Consider the following 18703-nt stretch of genomic DNA (forward strand, 5'->3'; position numbering starts at 1 on the left):
AAATATAAAGGATCATAGTTTCTACTAATGTGAACAATTATATGCCAACAAATTAGACTACCTAGAAGAAATAAATTCCTGAAAACATACAGCCATACATATCCACATGCAAAAGAATGAAACTAACTTCTATCTTATGTCATACACAAAAATCAACCCAAAATGGATTAGAGATTTGAACATAAGATCTGAAACCACAAAACTCCCAGAAGAAAGCATGGGCATAAGCTTCTTGATATTGATCTTGGTAATAGTGTTTTGCATTTGACACCAAAAGCAGAAATAAACAACTGGGACTATATCAGACTAAAAAGTTTCTGCACAGCAAAGGAAATCATCAATAAAATGAAAAGACAACCTATGGAAATGGGGGAAAATATTTGCAAACCACATACCTGATAACAGGTTAATATCCAAAATATATAAAATCTTGTACAGCTCAATAGCAAAATAAGAAACCCCAAGTAACCCAACTGAAAAATGAGCAAAGGGCCTGCATATGCATTTTTCTAAAGAAGACCTATAGATGTCCAACAGGTACATGAAAAGCTGCTCAGTAGCCCTAATCACCAGAGAAAGGAATATCAAAACCACAATAAGATATCCCCTCACTCCTGTTAGGATGTCAGGAGATAACAAATGCTGGCAAGGATGTGGAGAAAAGAAAACCCTCGGATACTGTTGGTAGAGATGCAAACTGATACATCCACTATGGAAAACAGTATAGAGGTTCATAAAGAAATTAAAAATAGAACTGCCATATGATCTAGAAGTCTTATTTCTGGGTATATATGCAAAGGAAATGAAATAATTATCCTGAAGAGATATCTGTATTCCTATGTTCATAGCAGCAGTATTCACAATAGCCAAGTTATGGAAACAGCCTAAATGTGTGATAATGGATGAATAGATAAAGAAAATGTGATTGTTTTGTATGTATATAAATAATATATATGTATTTCAATAATGTATATGTATAAATGTGATTGTTTTATATGTATATGTAATATTCCATGGTGTGTGTGTGTAGGTATATATATATATGTATATATGTATATGAAATCTTGCCATTTGCAACAACATGGATAGATCCAGAGGGTATAATGCTAGGTAAAATTAGTCAGAGAAAGACAAATACCATATGATATCGCTCATGTGGAATTTAAGAAACAAAACAAATGAACAAAGAGGAAAAGAAACAACAGAATACTGACAACTTAATACCGATTAACTTAATACCGACAAATACCAATTTGTTCAACCCACAGTTGCCAGAGGGGAGGTGGCTGGGGGGGATGGGTGAAATAGGTGAAGGGAATTAAGCATACAGGATGAGCAGTGAGAAATGTATAGAATTATTATATACATTATATAATGTTGATTTTATACATTATATAATGTTGATCATTATATTGTACACCTGACATTAATAGAACACTGTATGTTAATTATACTTGAATAAAAACAAAATACAATTCTGAGATTCAGGGATTCTTATTTAATGGGATTCAACATTTTTAGCATTCATTTGTTGAATATTTTTAATGCTTCCCCTGGGCCAGGCGCTTCTTTACTAGACTTCTAATCTGGTCACTGAAGGGAATGAAGAGATTCTGTTGTTCCAGGAAGGAAAATGTGGCAATGACAGTTGATTTTACCAAACCCTGAGGGAGAAGTCCATTGAAACCCCAAGAGGAATAACAAGACCAGGGAAATTATCTGAGGATGGAGAGTAGAACTCAGGGTTTGTGAGCAGTGAGGGGATGCTCTGAATCGTAAGGGGGTTTGTGAGAACTAGACTTCACAATTTCCTCCTAAGCAATTCAGAGCTTCTAAACTGTACCAAACTTTACTAAATTGACACTTCATTTTTCTCAGGGTCATAGCCCCATACTGATGATGGTGTATACAGCAAGCTCTTTGGACGGATGGGGCATTTCCCCCCATTCTGTGGATTCACATTGTGAGTACTTCTTAGATCCTTTCTCAGGAGAATAGATGACAGAAATGGCACTGGCCTGTTTTTTTTTTTTCTTTTCCCGTGCCAGTTAGAGTACTTAGAGTACTAGATTTAAGGGACAAAACTGAATAAGCACCCCAGAAGTGATTGCAATTGAAATTGAAATTTTAGCAGTGTTTCCACTCTGAGTATATTTTGTTGAGGCTATTAAAGCAATTAGAGTGAGTTGTTCTAACAGATGGGGCAATTCAATGAAAGTGTGTTGGTCCCAGATTATCTGCCACATCCTTCCAGGAGAGTTGATGAAGATCATTAAAATGTGGTTTGAAGGTAAATGTTCTTGGTACCACGATTTTAGGTTACTAAAGAAGTTACTAAGAATTTATTGAAAAGTTACTAAGTGCTCCAGAAACACTGAGCTGGACATCTATTTACCTAAGACTAAGATGCATAAACAAATGTTCAATACATGCAGTTTGAACATTCCACAAATGGCTATTATTAATTCTCTCAAACTTTATTTTCTCCCTCTCTTTTCTTCCTACCTATGTGCAGTGTTAATGAGAGACGTGCGTGAAATGTTCAACGCTAGTTTCTCCCTCAACTTCTACATGTTCCATGGTGGCACCAACTTCGGCTTCATGGGTGGATCTGCATCTTTGGACCATTACCTCCCTATGATCACAAGCTATGGCAAGTAATTGTCCCTTAGAGTTGTCTCCAACCTAGGCCACCCCACCATTTGAGCCTGGAGCTTTCTAGAGTGGGTCTCATGGAACAATCTCTGGGACGGTTCATCTGTTTTGCCTTTAACAAATGCTGAGGATTGAAGGTTTGATGTTTATTCCTCTTGACAGTACTAGAATTTATCCAGCACTAGAATCTAGACTGTCTGGGACTTTGCAGGCAGAGGCCTTGGTAGTTTAATCTTATCTATCCACTGTGCAGACCCTTATTCTTAGAAGTTCCTGTAAAACAGTTACTTTGGATCTCTTGATAACACTAGGGCATTGGTTAATGACACTGAGAGACAAGGTGAAAAGTCAAGGGTGAAAGAAAGGAATTTAACTATGGACTCTGGGAAACAAACCGAGGGTTTCAGAGGGGAGGGGGTTGGGGGAGGGGGTAGTCGGGTGATGGGTATTAAGGATGGCATGTGTTGTGAGGAACCACTGGGTGTTATACGTGAACAATGAATCATGGAACACTACATCAAAAACTAATGATGTACTGTATGGTGGCTAACTTAACATAATAAAAAAAAAAAAGAAATTGAATAGAAAGTAGAAACCACTGGATTGGAATAGCCTTGGGCTCTCAGTCAGGACTTATTAGATATCCAGGGATTGGTGTTATTTGTCTTCATTTGAAAGCCCTGCAAAGTATGGCAGATGTCTCCTGGTTTGGACTAATTGGGATGTGGTATTTTCTTATCTAATGCCAAAAATTTTTCCTTTCAAAGCTTCTGTATTAAGGATCCTTTTGCTCAGTATTAAGCTCTCATGCCTTTCTTTGCTGAAGCTGGAGCTTTCTTGGGGAAAGTGACAAATTTCTTTATATTTTTCAGATTATGGGGCACTCCTGACAGAGAACGGAGAACATACAACTGAGTACCTTGCATATCAAGAGTTTTTTAGCTCTTCTTTGGGTACCTAGCAACAATCTCAATCTGAATAATAACTCAGCCTCTCAAATGGTCTCTGTCCTGTGAAGAGGGGATTGAGGGAGTAGATAAAGATGTACTTTTGGGGAGATACCCAGTTTGTTCCAGTTTATTTTATCATTAGGCACTGGGGATTCAAATATGTACAAAATACAGAGCCCACCCTCTAGGTTCTCAGCATCTAGGGCCATGTTGCTTAGTCTTGGCTGTGCATTGGAATCCTCTGCAGAACTTGTAAAAGCCAGAGGTGCCAGGCCTATCCCAGAGCTGTTAGAAAAGTATGTCTTAGTTGAAATGGGGAGGAAAGGGCAGAATCTGAGCATATGTATTTTCCCATTCGACTTTAAGAGATTCTAATGAGCCACCAGGGTTGAGAACTACTGGTCCAGCAGTGGGATTGATGTACCACCTCCTTTCCCCAGACAGCAGGGCATCCTGCCTCAGAGCCTATAGATATGAAAGGAATCCCACTCCTTTACTGCCTATCTTATGATTCTTCCTGGAACTGGGAAAGCATGTCCTGTGACTGACTGAAACCTTCATTCTTGGTGGTTTTGGGTGGTCCCTTGAATGGGGTTGGAGGAGGATCTCGGAATGGCCAATCTACTGTTTTTCATTGCAGGGATTCCCAAGCCTCCCCACCGAGATACTATACCTATGGCTATATATAAGTCGGTGGTAACAGCATACTACATGTCACTATGGGATGTCATGCCCTACTTGGAGGAGGTAAGCATTTCCTGGATGTAAAAGCAAGGGATAGCCTTTGGACAGAAGAGAGAGGAGTGCAAGGCTTAGCTCAAAGAATAGGGAGTAAATTATTGGAGAGCCAAAAGCAATTCTTACTTCTTTTAGTTCCTTCTCCTAATTTTTTATTTGTTTGTTTTAGTGTCATTTATTTTAGGTGTAACTTTTAAAAGTAGCACATAGTTGGAATTTGGTTCTGGGTACAATCTGAGTTTTATCTTTCAACAGAGAAATTACCCTATTAATGATCCAGAATTATATCTGACTTAAACATTGTTTCATCATTTTAATCAAGGTTTGCACAATGCTTCCTTCTTTTGGTAAATGAACTGTATTTTCTTTCTTTCCTTTAATTTCTGTGTTTTAGAAGCAGCATTTACTTTATTCAATGCTAACTAGTGATTACTTTCAAGGTTTTGTTTTGTTTTTTGTTTTGGGGTTTTCTGTTGTTATTGTTGTTGTTAGTTTCAGAGGTAGAATTTAGTGATTCATCAGTTGCATATAACACCCAGTGCTCATTACATCAAGTGCCCTCCTTAATGCCCGTCACCCAATTATCCCTTCTCCCCCATCCCTCTCCCCTCCAGCAACCCTTTGTTTGTTTCCTAGAGTTCGACATCTCTGATGATTTGCCTCTCTCTCAATTTTCATCTTATTTTTCCTTCCCTTCCTCTATGTTCATCTGTTTTGTTTCTTAAATTCCACATACGAGTAAAATCATATGATATTTGTCTTTCTCTGACTGACTTATTTTGCTTAGTATGATACCCTCTAGTTCCATCCATGTCGTTGCAAATGGCAAGATTTCATTCTTTTTGATGGGTGAGTAATATTTCTGTGTGTGTGTGTGTGTGTGTGTGTGTGTGTGTGTGTGAATCACCTCTTCTTTATCCATTCATCTGTCGATGGACATCTGGGCTCTTTCCGTAGTTTGGCTATTGTGGACATTGCTGCTATAAATAATGGGGTGCATGTGCCCCAGAGTGGTTGCACTGGTTTGCATTCACACCAACAGTGTAAGAGCATTCCCCTTTCTCCACACCCTTGCCAATATCTGTTTCCTGACTTGTTAATTTTAGCCATTCTAACTGGTGTGAGGTAGTATCTTATTGTGGTTTTGATTTGTATTTCCATGATGCCAAGTGATGTTGAGCATTTTTTCATATGTCTTTTAGCCATTTGTATGTCTTCTTTGGAGAAATGTCTGTTCATGTTTTCTGTCCATTTCTTGATTGGATTATTTGTTCTTTGGGTGTTGAGTTTGATAAGTTCTTTATAGATTTTGGATATTAGCCCTTTATCTGATAAGACATTTGGAAATATCTTCTCCCATTCCATAGGTTTTACAATTTAGAATAAGAAACCTAGAATAAGAATTCAGGAATATTCAGAAAATTTAAATATAAAGAAACAGTGTAAATATTCCAGGATACTGGGAAAATTTCCTTTCAGTAGCATAGCAAGAAGAGATCCCTTGCCTTCTGAAGATGGTTAGAATGAAGGCACACTGGCTAGATCTAGGGCAATGATTTTAAACTTTTAGTTTAGTAGAGGGACTCTTTCTTCAAACTCACTTCACATGTTCAGTACATAAAGCATGCACTGCTTAATCGGGGTGGTGGTTCTGAGGCTCTGTACTTGCATCCTAACGGTCAGTCATCCTTTCTCTAGGGTGGGACGTATTTGGATGGCCCATGTGCCTCTTCTGACTTACATGTAGGGTTTGAAGGAACATAGTTTGAAAACCACTGGTATAGAGGAAATCCTGCGTATTTACACAATACTTAGTAAACATTAATGTTTGGGGAGCTGTATTATCAAGGTGTTGTTTGGGGGGATCTTCTAGTCTAACAGGGAGGAGAGGTGAGTAGAGATTAGGGGGCCGTAGGTTCCATGGTAAAGAAATGAAGGCAGCACGGCATTGTCAAGGGAACATACTGTTGTGCTAAAGAGATTAAGTTCTGGAGTCAAGACTGGGTTTGAATCTTTGCTCCAATATTTACCCTGGGGCAGTCATTTAACTTCATTGTAAGTTTCCTTATCTGGAAAATGAAGCTAATAATTGCACTTACCTCATAGGATTGTGGTGTGGATTAAGCCCCTAATATTTGAAACTGACACATGTAAGTGCTAGCTACTGTGTTATTATTTAGAGATATGGTCAGCATGCTGGACAGTCACAGGATCCAATATTATATCCCAGTTGAGGTGATTTTGAGATCCAGTGGATGAATAGAGCTTAATGAGATGAACAGTGGAGTTGGATGGGGGAGGGAAAGGAATTTGAGGCATAGTGAAAACCATTTGTAAAAACAAGGAAGGAAATGCATGTTTAGGGAACTGCAAATAAGACTGCAATGAAAAGTGTTTGTGAGGGAGTGCCAAGTAAGGCCCCAGATACCACATGTCAGAGGGCCTTTGTGGTTTTGTTTTAAATGTTTTCTTACGGAATTTTGAAGACATGAACAAATGGCACAGAGAAAAGTAGTGAACCCCTGTGTGTTCAACATGCAGCCTCAACTTTATTAATATATGACTAATACTGTTTCATTTATACCCCTACCTTCTCTTCCTCTACTCTTTTTAAGATTATTTTAAAGCAGATCCCAGACATCATACAATTTTAGCTATAAATAGTTTAATATGTATCTGAAATGATAAGAACTCTTTTAAAAATGCAACTACAAAATCATTATCTACCTTGATGATGATGATGATAGTACTACTAATAATAATCCTTTAAAGTCAGTGATTTCCTGGGAAATATTTAGTAACAGACTCTCTAGAAGAAAAAACTCTGATTAGTAGTGTTTGCCAATTCCTGCGGTATAAGTACTCCCACTATGGCTAATTCCAAGGCTCTGGCATGACAACACCGAGTACAGAGACAAAATACAGGGTTGGGTAGAGATGTGCACAGTTGGCACTCATGAGCTGGTACAGACTGGCTGTAGCACCCCACTGCTGAAAATCATAAAATATCCAGTGTTCAGATTTTCTCACCTGTCTCATAACATTTTTAGCACTGATTTGTTAATACCAAGATCCAAATCAGGTTAGTCACACATTGCATTTAGTTGATATGCCTCTTAAATCTCTTTTAATCTAAAGATTTCTTTCCTTTTTATTACATTTATTTGTCGAAGAAGCAGGATTATCTGTACTATAGAATCCCCTACATTCTGGGCTTTGCTAATTAGATCCCCATGTATCTGGGAATATGTCTTTATACTCCCCACATTTTCAGTAAACTGATCTAGATGCTTGATGAGCTTTAAGTTGGGTGCTTTTTAAAAAAATTGTTTGCAAGTATATTTCATAGGTGGTGCTGTTACATTTTTTTATGCATTATATCTCAGGCACATAATGGCTGGTCATTTCTGTTTTCATAATTTATCAGTGGGTTCAGGAGTAGTTAGCCCAGTCTATCCATTATCAATTTTCCCATCAATCTTTTACCTAATGGTTTTAGCAGTCATTGACAATTATTACCTATATCCAGTATTTCATTAAGGCTGTTAAAATAGTATCATTCTTATTCAGTCATTCCTTCTTCATTTATACACTTGAAGTTCTTCTATGCAGAACTTTCCTTTTCTGTTGTCTTGTCACCTTAATGTACAGTTTGTAAAGAAAAGTTAGGACAAAATTTCAAGTATTTTCTTTTATCAGATAATGAATTTATTCCTGGATATCTTGCAAAGGTGGCCAATGAGTTGTTTTGTTGTTGTTGTCTTTATTTGATTATAAACTCATGATTTTTAAAATTTTTATTTTCAGTTGAAGTATAGTTGACATATAATATTATATAAGTTTCAGGTGTACAAGATACTGATTTGAAAATTATATACATTACAAAATGCTTGGCACACTAAGCATAGTTACTGTCACCATACAAAGTTATTATAGTATTGCTGACTACATTCCCTATGTTGTACTTTTCATCCCTGTGACTTATTTATTTTATACTTGAAATTTTGTACCTCTTAATGCCCTTCATCTATTTTCCTCAGCCCCTCCACCCCCTGCCATCTGGTAACCACCAATTTGTTCTTTGTATTTATGAGTCTGTTTCTGTTTGTTTGCTTTGTTTTTCAGATTTCATATATAAGTGAAATAACATGGTATTTGTCTTTCTCTGTCTGACTTATTTCACTTAGCATAATACTCTCTAGGTCCATCCATGTTGTTGTGAATGACAAGATTTTATTCTTTTTATGGCTGAGTAATAGTCCATTATATATATATATATATATATACACACCATATCTTCTTTAGTCATTCATCTATCAGTGAACACTTATGTTGCTTCCATATCTTAACTATTATAATGTTACAGTACCTTAGGGGCACATATATCTTTCCAAAGTAGTGTTTTTATTTCCTGCAGGTAAATACCCAGTGGTGGAATTATTGGGTCATATGGTATTTCTATTTTTTATTTTTTGAGGAACCTCCATACTGTTTTCCACACTGGCTACACCAAATTACATTCCCACCAACAGTGCATGAGGGATCCTTTTTCACCACATCCTCACCAACACTTGCTATTTCTTATCTTTTGGATACTAGCCATTCTGACTGCTGTGAGGTGACATCTCATTGTGGTTTTCATTTGCAATTCCCTGGTGATTAATGAAGTTTAGCATCTTTTCATTTGTCTATTGGCCATCTGTATTTCTTCAGAAAAATGTCTATTTAGATCCTCTGCCTATTTTTCAATTGAATTGTTTTGTTTTGATGATGATTGTGCAGGTTCTTTATATATTTGGGGTATTAACCCCTTATCAGATATATCATTTGCAAGTATCTTCTCCCAATCAGTAGGTTGTCTTCTCATTTTTTTTGAGGGTTTCCTTTTCTATATTTTAGTTTGATATAGTCCCAATCGTTTATTTTTCCTTTTGCTTCCCTTGCCTGGGGAGACAGATCCAGAGAAATATTGCTAAGGCTGATGTCCAAGAATTTACAGCCTGTTTTCTTTTAGGAGTGTTATAATTTCGGGTCCAACATTTAGGTACTGAACCAATATAGTTTGAGTTTATTTTTGTGTATGGTATAAGAAAGTGGTCCAGTTTCATTCTTTTCCATGTAGCTGTCCAGTTTCCTCAACACTATTTATTGAAGAGACTCTTCCCCATTGTATATTCTTGCCTCTTTTGTCATAGATTAATTGCAAGGCTGGCTCTCTCCTCCCCAGTGCAGGAGTTGCTTTGGAGGGGCACTGGTGTAGGCCAGGGCTGCCCAGCAGGTGTTGGGGGGGGCAGTTGTTACTCTGGGGGGGGACTCTGGTCTCTAGACTCTAGCTGTGGGTGCCTGCCAGAGCTAGTCCATAGGAGAATGCCAGCGTGGATCAAGCCGTGCTAGCAAGGTAGATGGATAATGTTAGAAATGGCTCCACAAGAGTTGGGCTAGTTAGGCTATAGCAGGGTAAGAAAAATGGCTCCTACCAGCACTTCCATTCCAGGGGAAAGCTCCTCCAGATCCCTGCTCCTCAGGCACATGTCCTAAAACCAGACAGTAAATCTCCTTTATGTATAACCTACATGCTTTTCAAACTGCTGCCTCTGTCCTGGGTCTTGGACCAAGTGATACAGCATTCTGGCTCTATAAGGGTAGACACTTGGTTTCCTATAGATCTTTGATTCTTCTGCAATTAGGCCCTGCTGATTTTCAAAGCCACACTTCTTCCTGGTACAAGTCTCTAGGACCAGGGGTGTCTGATATAGGGCTTGATCCCCTCCCTCGTCTGGGATGACCTCCAGGCCTGGAATCTTCTTCCTGCTTGTGAGTTGCTGTGCTGGGGGTTTGAATTCATTGCTTCTTGCCGCCACCCCCACCCCTATCAATGTGGCCTTCTTTTTATGTTTCTAGCTGTGGAACGTCAGTTTGGGCAGTCTTCATGTCATTTTCCGAGTGAGGTGCACAGTGTGCAGTTGTAGCCTTGAAGGGTCTGTGGGAGGAGGTGAGGTCAGAATCCTTTTCTGACACTGTCTTCCCAAGATCCTCCTGAAAACTCACACTTTTTTTTAAACACATGTAACATGTTTCAACCCCGTTGCAGTCATTCCTTTTGATATTCAAATTGTCCTGTCTCCTTTAAGTTGGCCCCTCTGTCCTCTCGTTCTCTTGACATGAGTTCAGTAGCTTTTGATATCTTCTTTGTCCTCCAGAATGCTTCAGGCTGTGTGGCTCCACACAGGCAGTCTGAAAGGCCGTGTGTGTGTGTGTGTGTGTGTGTGTTTTAAAAATTTTACTTATTTATTTGAGAGAGAGAGAGAGAGAGCAAGCATGAGTGGGGGGAGGGGTACAGGGAGAAGCAGGCTTCCTACTGAGCAGGGAGCCTGCTGCAGGGCTCGATCCCAGGACCTTGGGACCATGACCTGAACCAAAGGCAGATGCTTAACCGACTGAACCATCCAGTGCCTCAGGCCATGTTTTTATGCTAAGAGATTTGAACATTTCCCTGAAAGTTGTGGGAAGCTATTTTAAAGCATGGCTTGGGAATCAGATGACCAGCTTTGCATTTCAGAAGGATTTCTTTGGTAGCTGTATGGGGGATGGAGTAGAGTGGGACCATGCTAGAACACTGAAAATGAATAAAAATCTACTGAAGTTGAGCTTAGATAATGGGGGTGAAGAAGGATTAGTGAAACAGATATTCAGAGTCAGACTCTAAAGGAGGTGATGACTGGTTTATTGGGGATATTGAGAAAGAGACATTGTCCATGCTTTTTACCTTTTTGACTGCATGGTTGGTGTTGCTCTTTGGAAAGGAAAAAGAGTAGGATGGGGAAGTGTGGTAAATATAGTTTGGAAGATACTACATTGGAATCATTTAGGGATCTTCAGAAGGAGAAGTCTAACAGACATGGGAGTTAACAGACATCGAGTGCTTTAGCTCAGTGTTAGATAGGCAGATTCATGAATAGCCATGGTCAGACCATGGGGTAGGATGATTTCTCTTACTGTATGAAGGAACAAGAAGAAAAGACCAAGGATAGACAGAATCTGGCACACCTGGCATGGAGTTCCTAAAATCAGGAGTCTAGTCCAGGCTCTATCATGAATTGATGAGCAAGTTAACAGATCATTCCCTTTCCTTGATTTCAGCTTTTCCATCTGAAAAATAAGAATACATTACTGTCTAGCACATGCAGAGAAATATGAAGTTGGTTTGGAAAACTAAAAAGGACTCTTGGGGCAATTCCTTTGGAGAAGTGGGCTTTGGTTGTGGGTTTCTGAAATTTGTCTCTCCAGCATGAACATTCAGCCTGGTTTATTCCTCTTTCTGCCACAGCCCATCAGGTCTGTCAAGCCAATCTGCATGGAGAAGCTGTCCGTGAACCAGGGGAATGGTCAGTCCTCTGGATACATACTTTATGAGACTGTGGTCACCACCAGTGGCCTCCTCACCACGAAGGGTCATGTTCAAGATCGAGGTCAGGTAAGGGACAGTGGATGGGTCCCAGTGACACTTCTCTCCTAGTAAAACCCAGTGGTGGTGCTGAGGTGAATATCTAAATGATGCTCAAATCTTTTTCACCTTCAAAAAATCATTGCTGTTTCTTAACCTTTGTCCCTTCAGGGAAATATTTGATATGTAAGCCACTGTTGTCATAGGTCCAAGGTTTATAGTAGTTCCCAGGGAGGGTGGTATTCATTGAACCCTCATGGGAGTTGATGGAGTTTAAAGGAGACTTGGGAGGAGCTTCAGAAGTCCCTCTACTTACTGCACAGCAATTCCTACATTACAATGCACTGCTCTCATTCAATTCTCAGAACATTCATCTAAGATATTTATTACAAATGAGAAAACCTCAGAGAAGTTAAATGACTTTCAGAGGACATTTGACTTGAAAGCAGCAGAGCTGAGGGTAAAGGCTTCATCATCTCACTCCAAGTTAAGAGCTGGCAGAGTTTCCTTAGGTCTTGGTGACATTCTCTTGCTAAGAGCCCTCTCTGTGCTGTCTGTGTCATCTTCTCCCCAAGTTTCAGGCACTCCTGATGGTGACTCCAACCCTCCCCTTCTTTTCCTGAGCTGCAGACCCAGATTCCTTGTTTGCTGAACATTTTTCTTCACTTAGACATATGTTCCACTGGCTTCTTACACTCATCATGTCCAAAACCAAATTCATTACCTTCCAAAATAAACCTCATCCTGTACTCCTCACATCCATTCATGGACTTGCAGCCTTCCCACCTGAAAATGCTGCTCCCCTCATTTTCTCTTCACACCTTATTCTCAGTGGGCACATGCTGGCTACAGTATTACTCAGTGGGTCTTCTCTCAAAATCCATGCCTCTGGCCTTAGAAGTGCCTTTGTATCTTCCCTCTATTACTGTTAGAGCCTCTTAACCGATCTTCCTTTTTCAGATAGCTCACCTTTCCTCTCCTACTTGCCAAATCCCTTCCTCACAGTGCCACCAGTTTCCTTCCCAAAGTAAAATTCTCAGAGTGCCATTTCCCCTGTCTACAGTCTTCCATTGATTTTCCCAGTCACCTGTCGTCATGTTCACCAAATAACCTGGACTTGACTGTGGATCAGGACTTGTCACTCCCTTCGCTGTGCTTCCATGGCATTCTGGTCACAGTTCCATATTAGCTATTGTGGAGTATCCTAATAATTTCTTTGTGCCACTGTCTGAGTTCCTCAGTGGCTGGGGTTGTGTTTTAAGCTTGGTGACCCCTTGCCCAAGCCATTCAGTAGGTGTTCAACAAATGGTTATAGAGTATATAAGCCTTGTGATTAGACTCTAAATAGCTTAAAATATGAATTCTGTGTTTTGTATGGTATTAATATTTGTGTTTTTAGTATTTGTGGATTTTAATTTTTATAGTTTCCTGGTCAAATTTCATTTGAAAATTATGACCCGACTCAAATAATCTAAGGCACAAATTATGTATCCTTCTGTGGTCCTGCGTGGTTAGAGCAGGTTCTTCTGGGTGACTTCATCTGAGCCTAAAGCAATAGAATAGGTAACAGAAAAGGAAAGGATTTATGTCCAGGTCATTCTTAAAATGAGAAATAATGGTGGCAGCAGCCTCTGATAAGGGTCAGGGGAAACCTGGGAGACTGGATCCATTATGGGAGTGAAGCCATGCCAGCCAGGCAGGGAGATGTCTCCTGCACCTGGAGTCCCATCTTCCCTGTGGCCATTACTTCTTTCACAATATCTATTCATTCTCTACCTTCCTTTTTCCCTCATTCCCTGCAGGTCCTTTAAATTTTATTCTTTCCCTCCTTGCCCTATAGTACAGCCAGGCCCAGATTTGGTATCAGGACATCCTTCTCTGGACTTTGCCTCATACATTTCATGACTGTACTGCTTTGAATATGTTGTATTTTTGTGGATTCATAGTCGGCTTGTAATATTCTAGGAGACAGAGTTAATCATTCCCCTAGAACTTGCCTTTTCTTTGCTTTCCCAAGGACCGTTTTATCCCTTTCCTTATGATGATCTAATGGTGCTCTCCTCTTTCTTTGGCAGGTGTTTTTGGATGAGGAGTTTTTAGGGGTCCTGGACCATTCCACTCATCAGCTGACTATTCCCAGGAAAATGGTATATAATCTAGTGTTGATGGACTAATACTTAAGCGCCCAGGCTTAATTGTAAGCGTGGCCTTGCCCTGTGATAGCTTATTTTCTCCTCCACTGTCCTTTGGAATGTTCCTTGCATAAGAGCCCAGCATGGATGCAGGAGAGCTGTATGTATTTCTAAAGTATAGGTGTATATGCTTTGGGTGAGCAGAACTTCAACATGTTGGATATTTGCTGCTCAAAAAACTCTAGGTTTGTCACCTGCCTCAATAATCTCTTGTGAAATGTTTGAGTGACTGTTTTCTGAAAGGCCCAGTATGGGGGTGGGGGTGAGGGTGGGTGAGTAGGAAGAGCAGGAGCCCAAGGGTTTACTTGGCCCATAGCTGGACATCTGCAGGCTTCTGAAGCCTGCTGTATGTCAGTCACCCTGCTTACAACATTATCTGAGTTTCAGAGGAGACTTAAGAGGTATACAGAAAAGTTCCCTGAGTGGTATTGACTCTGGCTCATCTGTCTTGGACAGGTCTACAAGGGTAACCCAACACTGAGGATCCTGGTGGAGAATCAAGGCCGCCTTGCCTATGGGCAGGATATCAATAAGGAGAGAAAAGGTAGGCCTCCTTCCTTCCAAGGGTGAAGAAGTTTGAGACCTTGAGGCACCAAATTCCTGTCGCTCTTATCCTAGGCTGAGGACAGTCATGGCCAGGTGTATGGTTTGGTGGACAGCAGGATCTTTTGGCCAACGAAATAGCCATGTGTAGAAACTATGAGGAAGTCTTGCTTTGATGGGAAAGGATGATGGTGCCTTCCCTCAAGTGTATTCTCTAATGACCAAGCCAGAGCACTGCCTTTCCTCTTCCAGGATGTTTTTGAAGAAAGCTATAGAAAAAGATGGTTAGTATCCCTCCCTGGGAACTTTTATTTTCCCTTCTCTGGAGCTTAGTGCCTGTGTCCTCACCTCCCCCTGGGCTCCTGGGCACAGAGTCACACACACCTTCCTTCCCCTGCTCCAAGTGCTTTGACCTACCTTGAGAGTTAAAGGTAGCCTGAACTGCTATTCTGGCCAGACCTGGCAGGATGTGCTGTGACTTTTCCACTGTTAATGTGGGACATACAGGCACAGTCTAAGAAGTGTACATGTATAACAGAAGGAAGAATTTTTGTAAGATTTTGCAGAAACCTTCCATCTGATATGGACAGGAAAACATCCTCCTTTAGGGGGAGTCCTGGCCACAGCCTGTTTACATCTCTGTGTTCACATCCCTGCTTGCCTTCTTCATGTTCCTTTTATTCCCTCTTTTACAGGTCTAATTGGGGATATCTATCTGAACAATTTTCCTTTAAGAAAATTTAAAATCTATAGCCTGGATATGAAAACTCAGTTTCTACAAAGGTGGGTGCCAGACCATTGACTCAAGGTGACTGATCAAAGATGGTTCTGATTTAGAGATGGAAAGAAGCTCAGAGACCATCCAGACTAACCTCCTTAGTTTTCAGATGAGAGGTGAGATCCACAGTATTGGAGGAAATGACCCCAAGTTTCATAGGTGTCTGGGGCAGAGTGGTGACCCTCCCCTCATTCACCCAACTCCTGGTCTGCTGATTTTTTGTTTGTTTTTTTCTGCATTATGCCCCTTAGAGGCATGTGCTTGTGCTATAAGACGAATGTCAGGCTTGGGCAAAAAGGAGACCTACCTCAAAATTCACAACTGACACACAAAGAAGGGCATGACCTTTCCATTGGTGTTTGATTCCCTCTTAGGGACCTTCCTAACATCTGGAAACCAGCCTCATTCAAACATCGGGGCCCTGCCTTCTTCCTTGGTATCCTGAGAATGGGTAATTACCCCAGAGATACCTTCATAAAAATGGAGGTTAGTGATATTTCTCCCCTGCTTATCCTGCCAGCCCCCATCCCAAAAGGATATTTAGGAAAAATCTCCTTGGTACATGGGCCCTGTCCTGTGAAAGGAAGTGTAAGCTCCCTGGGACATCAGCCACTCCACAGCTATCTGGAGGCTGTCCCTTCCCTGGTGTTAACAAGGGTGAGGGGTGGAAGCTTAACAAATGCAACAAAGACATAAGTAGTATGTCCTAGTGGGGACAGATGTAGAATCTAGTGCATGAAGAATTTAGTGAGTGTGATCCACTTGTCCCCAGACGTAATCCAAGACATTGAGACCCTCAACCCCTTTAAGACACACATCCAGTCTGTAGTGGGGATGTTGAGATTTTAATGTACATGTACGGCCATCCCAAAATTCTACAACTCAAACTATGCTTTGGGCCCAGCGTGTTTTGGTGAATGCCTGATGGTCAATGGAAAGACCCTTCCCTGACTTGGCACAGATGAGTTAGAAATCAGTACCTTCCTTCTTGAGGCCTGGGTGTTGAATCAACCCTGGGCCAGGGGCAATAACATAGACCTGTCCAGGTAACCTTCCATTTAAGGCCATGTGTGGTAATCCATTCCATCTAGGTGTGACTATGACTATGATCAGGTGCATTTATGGGGTGTGTGTCTTCACCCTAGTGTCATTACATCTAGAACTCAGGTCTTGAATCCTTCATTCCAATCTTTTTCAGGGCTGGACAAAAGGTGTAATATTCATCAATGGACGAAATCTGGGACGCTACTGGAATATAGGTCCCCAGGAGACCCTCTACCTTCCAGGACCCTGGCTTCATCCTGGATCAAATGAGGTAAGCTCCCCTCTACACCTCCCTCATCCCAGTCCACTTCCTTTGGCCTTTGCCTTGCAAAGAGTCAGAACTTGAATCTCATGGCCACCCAACCTCCTTCTTTACAGATCATTGTGTTTGAGGAATTTAAACCTGGCCTGGAGATCCACTTCACAAACATATCTCATCTAGGTATGGTATTCTGGAGGGTAAATTTGCAGCCTCTCAGTCTTTCTAGCTGAGCTACTATCTCCCAGGAACCTGAGCACTTCCTCACTGCCTTTACACGACAGCCAGGTTTTCTCTTATACCTGGCACAGCTCTACTCATCACCTCCCATTTCCAAGTGCAAGCTGACTAGCTCACTCCTCTAACAGCCTTAACCCAACTCCCTGGGCCTCCCTTCCTTCCAGATGTTTCCACTGTGCTCTCTGGATCCCTCCTGTGTTGTAAACCAAGGTCCCAACATTTTGCACCTCTTGCCTTCTCTGAAATATGCTTTGTACTGCTCTCTCTTGTGCTGCCATGTTTCATCATTCCAAGGCACTTTTCCTAGTACCGTTTCTCAGGTTGCCAAAGGGAGGGACTGCATGGCCCAGTTACCACAGGTGAGAAGGTTGCAGAGTCTGTGCCTGCCCATAGTGGATGACTGGTGTCTGTGTGCCCAGCCTCCCTGATCCTTATGTTGGTAGCAGGATCCAGATGTTCTTTTGGAGAATCACCCTTGTCCCCTTCATTAGAGTCTTTGTGGGACTGATAATCACGCTGCCCTTTCTTCCCACCTGCAACTGTCCTTCTCTGCCAGGGGTGGGCATATGGTGTACAGTAGACCAATCAGACTTTCTTTTCCAGGATATTGAATCTTGAGTATTATGACATAACAGAGGAAATTGATTGAGATGAGTCACTTCAACAGTGGGGCTGTGAGTAACCTACTCATCCTGACATGTTGCTGGAACTACCCTGGCTTCTCCACTTACCCAATCCCTGCTTTGAGTCTACCATCCTCTTCCTAATTTGCTAGTACATTCCTCTTTTGGCATAGGTTAGCTAACCTTTTTCTGATGCTCATAACAAAATAGACCTACTTAGTGCATACCCCTTGTCATATTGCTACAATAAAGGCTGTTTGACCACCAAATAAAATGCTGAAAAAATGAGATGCTCAGAATACTTGACCCCACAAATGTAAATTTGAAGCAAAAGTGATCTTTCGAAGAAATCAAATAAAATGTAAACATTAATGCAGTTCATATACACTTTGTGTTTTCAATGTATTAAAAAAAATGTATTTTCCTTTTACCCTTTAGTGCTTGTTCCATACTATACCACTAGCTTTTCCATAGTCAGGGGAAAGCCCCGCTTCTTTGAAACTCATGACACCAAGTGCCTGGTCTGGTGCCTCCTTATCACCTTATTATGCTTTATCCACATTCTGGCTACCACCTTTGGTACCTGATATGCAGCTCTTCTTGAGTCCATGTTGTACTCCCTGTCCTCTGGGCACTGCAAACCTTCTGAGCCATAATGAAAACACAGGGAGCCATTTAAATGTCGGAGATGCATCAACTGCCTGGACAGGCAGAGGGGAGATCTGTGGAATTTCACTTTCTAAAGCTGCTGCAAATTTCAGCATGGTATAAACTGGCCCTGGGGTTAGCTGACAGGCTTCTTGGAAACTTGGGAGAGTGGGTCACCATGAAAGTGAGTTGACACTGCATCAGGAGCTGTTGAGACTTGTAAGCCAAGACCAGAAGGAATCACAGCCAGACTTCAGGCCAGTTGTACAAGAGGCTGCATTCCCCCCGGAATCAAGATCCTGAGTCCACTCTTTGCATCTGCAAATGCCGGGGGACCAGCAGCACCCATGTGGACCAGGACTTCCACAGCCCAAGGAGGTCAGAGAGCATGATCTCCCTTCTTGTTGCTTCCGTCACTTTCCACTCCACCGCCATGTCTCTCAGTCCAAACCTGCCAAGGAGGAAAGAGCAAGCTGGCAGCAGGGTTTCTTTCTCTATCTCTTGTTTCCCCACCCACCATTACCCAGAGCTGGAAAGGATCAGTGGTCCTGTGTCATAGCCTCTGACTTCCATAGAGCATAAGCCTTAG

At 41.2% G+C, this 18703-nt stretch overlaps 1 protein-coding gene across 1 annotated transcript in view; it reads left to right on the forward strand.

The window, feature by feature from the left end:
- Window positions 1-17803, forward strand: part of LOC118013514 (beta-galactosidase-1-like protein 2) — a 78289-nt gene extending 60486 nt beyond the window's left edge. The window contains exons 9-19 of the mRNA XM_035009449.1: window positions 1879-1963; window positions 2516-2657; window positions 3505-3608; window positions 4246-4352; window positions 11671-11817; window positions 13863-13934; window positions 14436-14523; window positions 15218-15305; window positions 15675-15786; window positions 16499-16615; window positions 16723-17803. Coding sequence (XP_034865340.1) covers window positions 1879-1963; window positions 2516-2657; window positions 3505-3608; window positions 4246-4352; window positions 11671-11817; window positions 13863-13934; window positions 14436-14523; window positions 15218-15305; window positions 15675-15786; window positions 16499-16615; window positions 16723-16836 — 1176 coding nt within the window. The 3' untranslated portion in view covers window positions 16837-17803. The remainder of the gene's footprint in view (window positions 1-1878; window positions 1964-2515; window positions 2658-3504; window positions 3609-4245; window positions 4353-11670; window positions 11818-13862; window positions 13935-14435; window positions 14524-15217; window positions 15306-15674; window positions 15787-16498; window positions 16616-16722) is intronic.
- The last annotated feature ends 900 nt before the right edge of the window (window positions 17804-18703 follow it).

The sequence above is a fragment of the Mirounga leonina genome, unplaced genomic scaffold, assembly GCF_011800145.1.
Source record: "Mirounga leonina isolate KUSES-001 unplaced genomic scaffold, KU_Mleo_1.0 Mir_153, whole genome shotgun sequence".
Taxonomy (NCBI): domain Eukaryota; kingdom Metazoa; phylum Chordata; class Mammalia; order Carnivora; family Phocidae; genus Mirounga; species Mirounga leonina.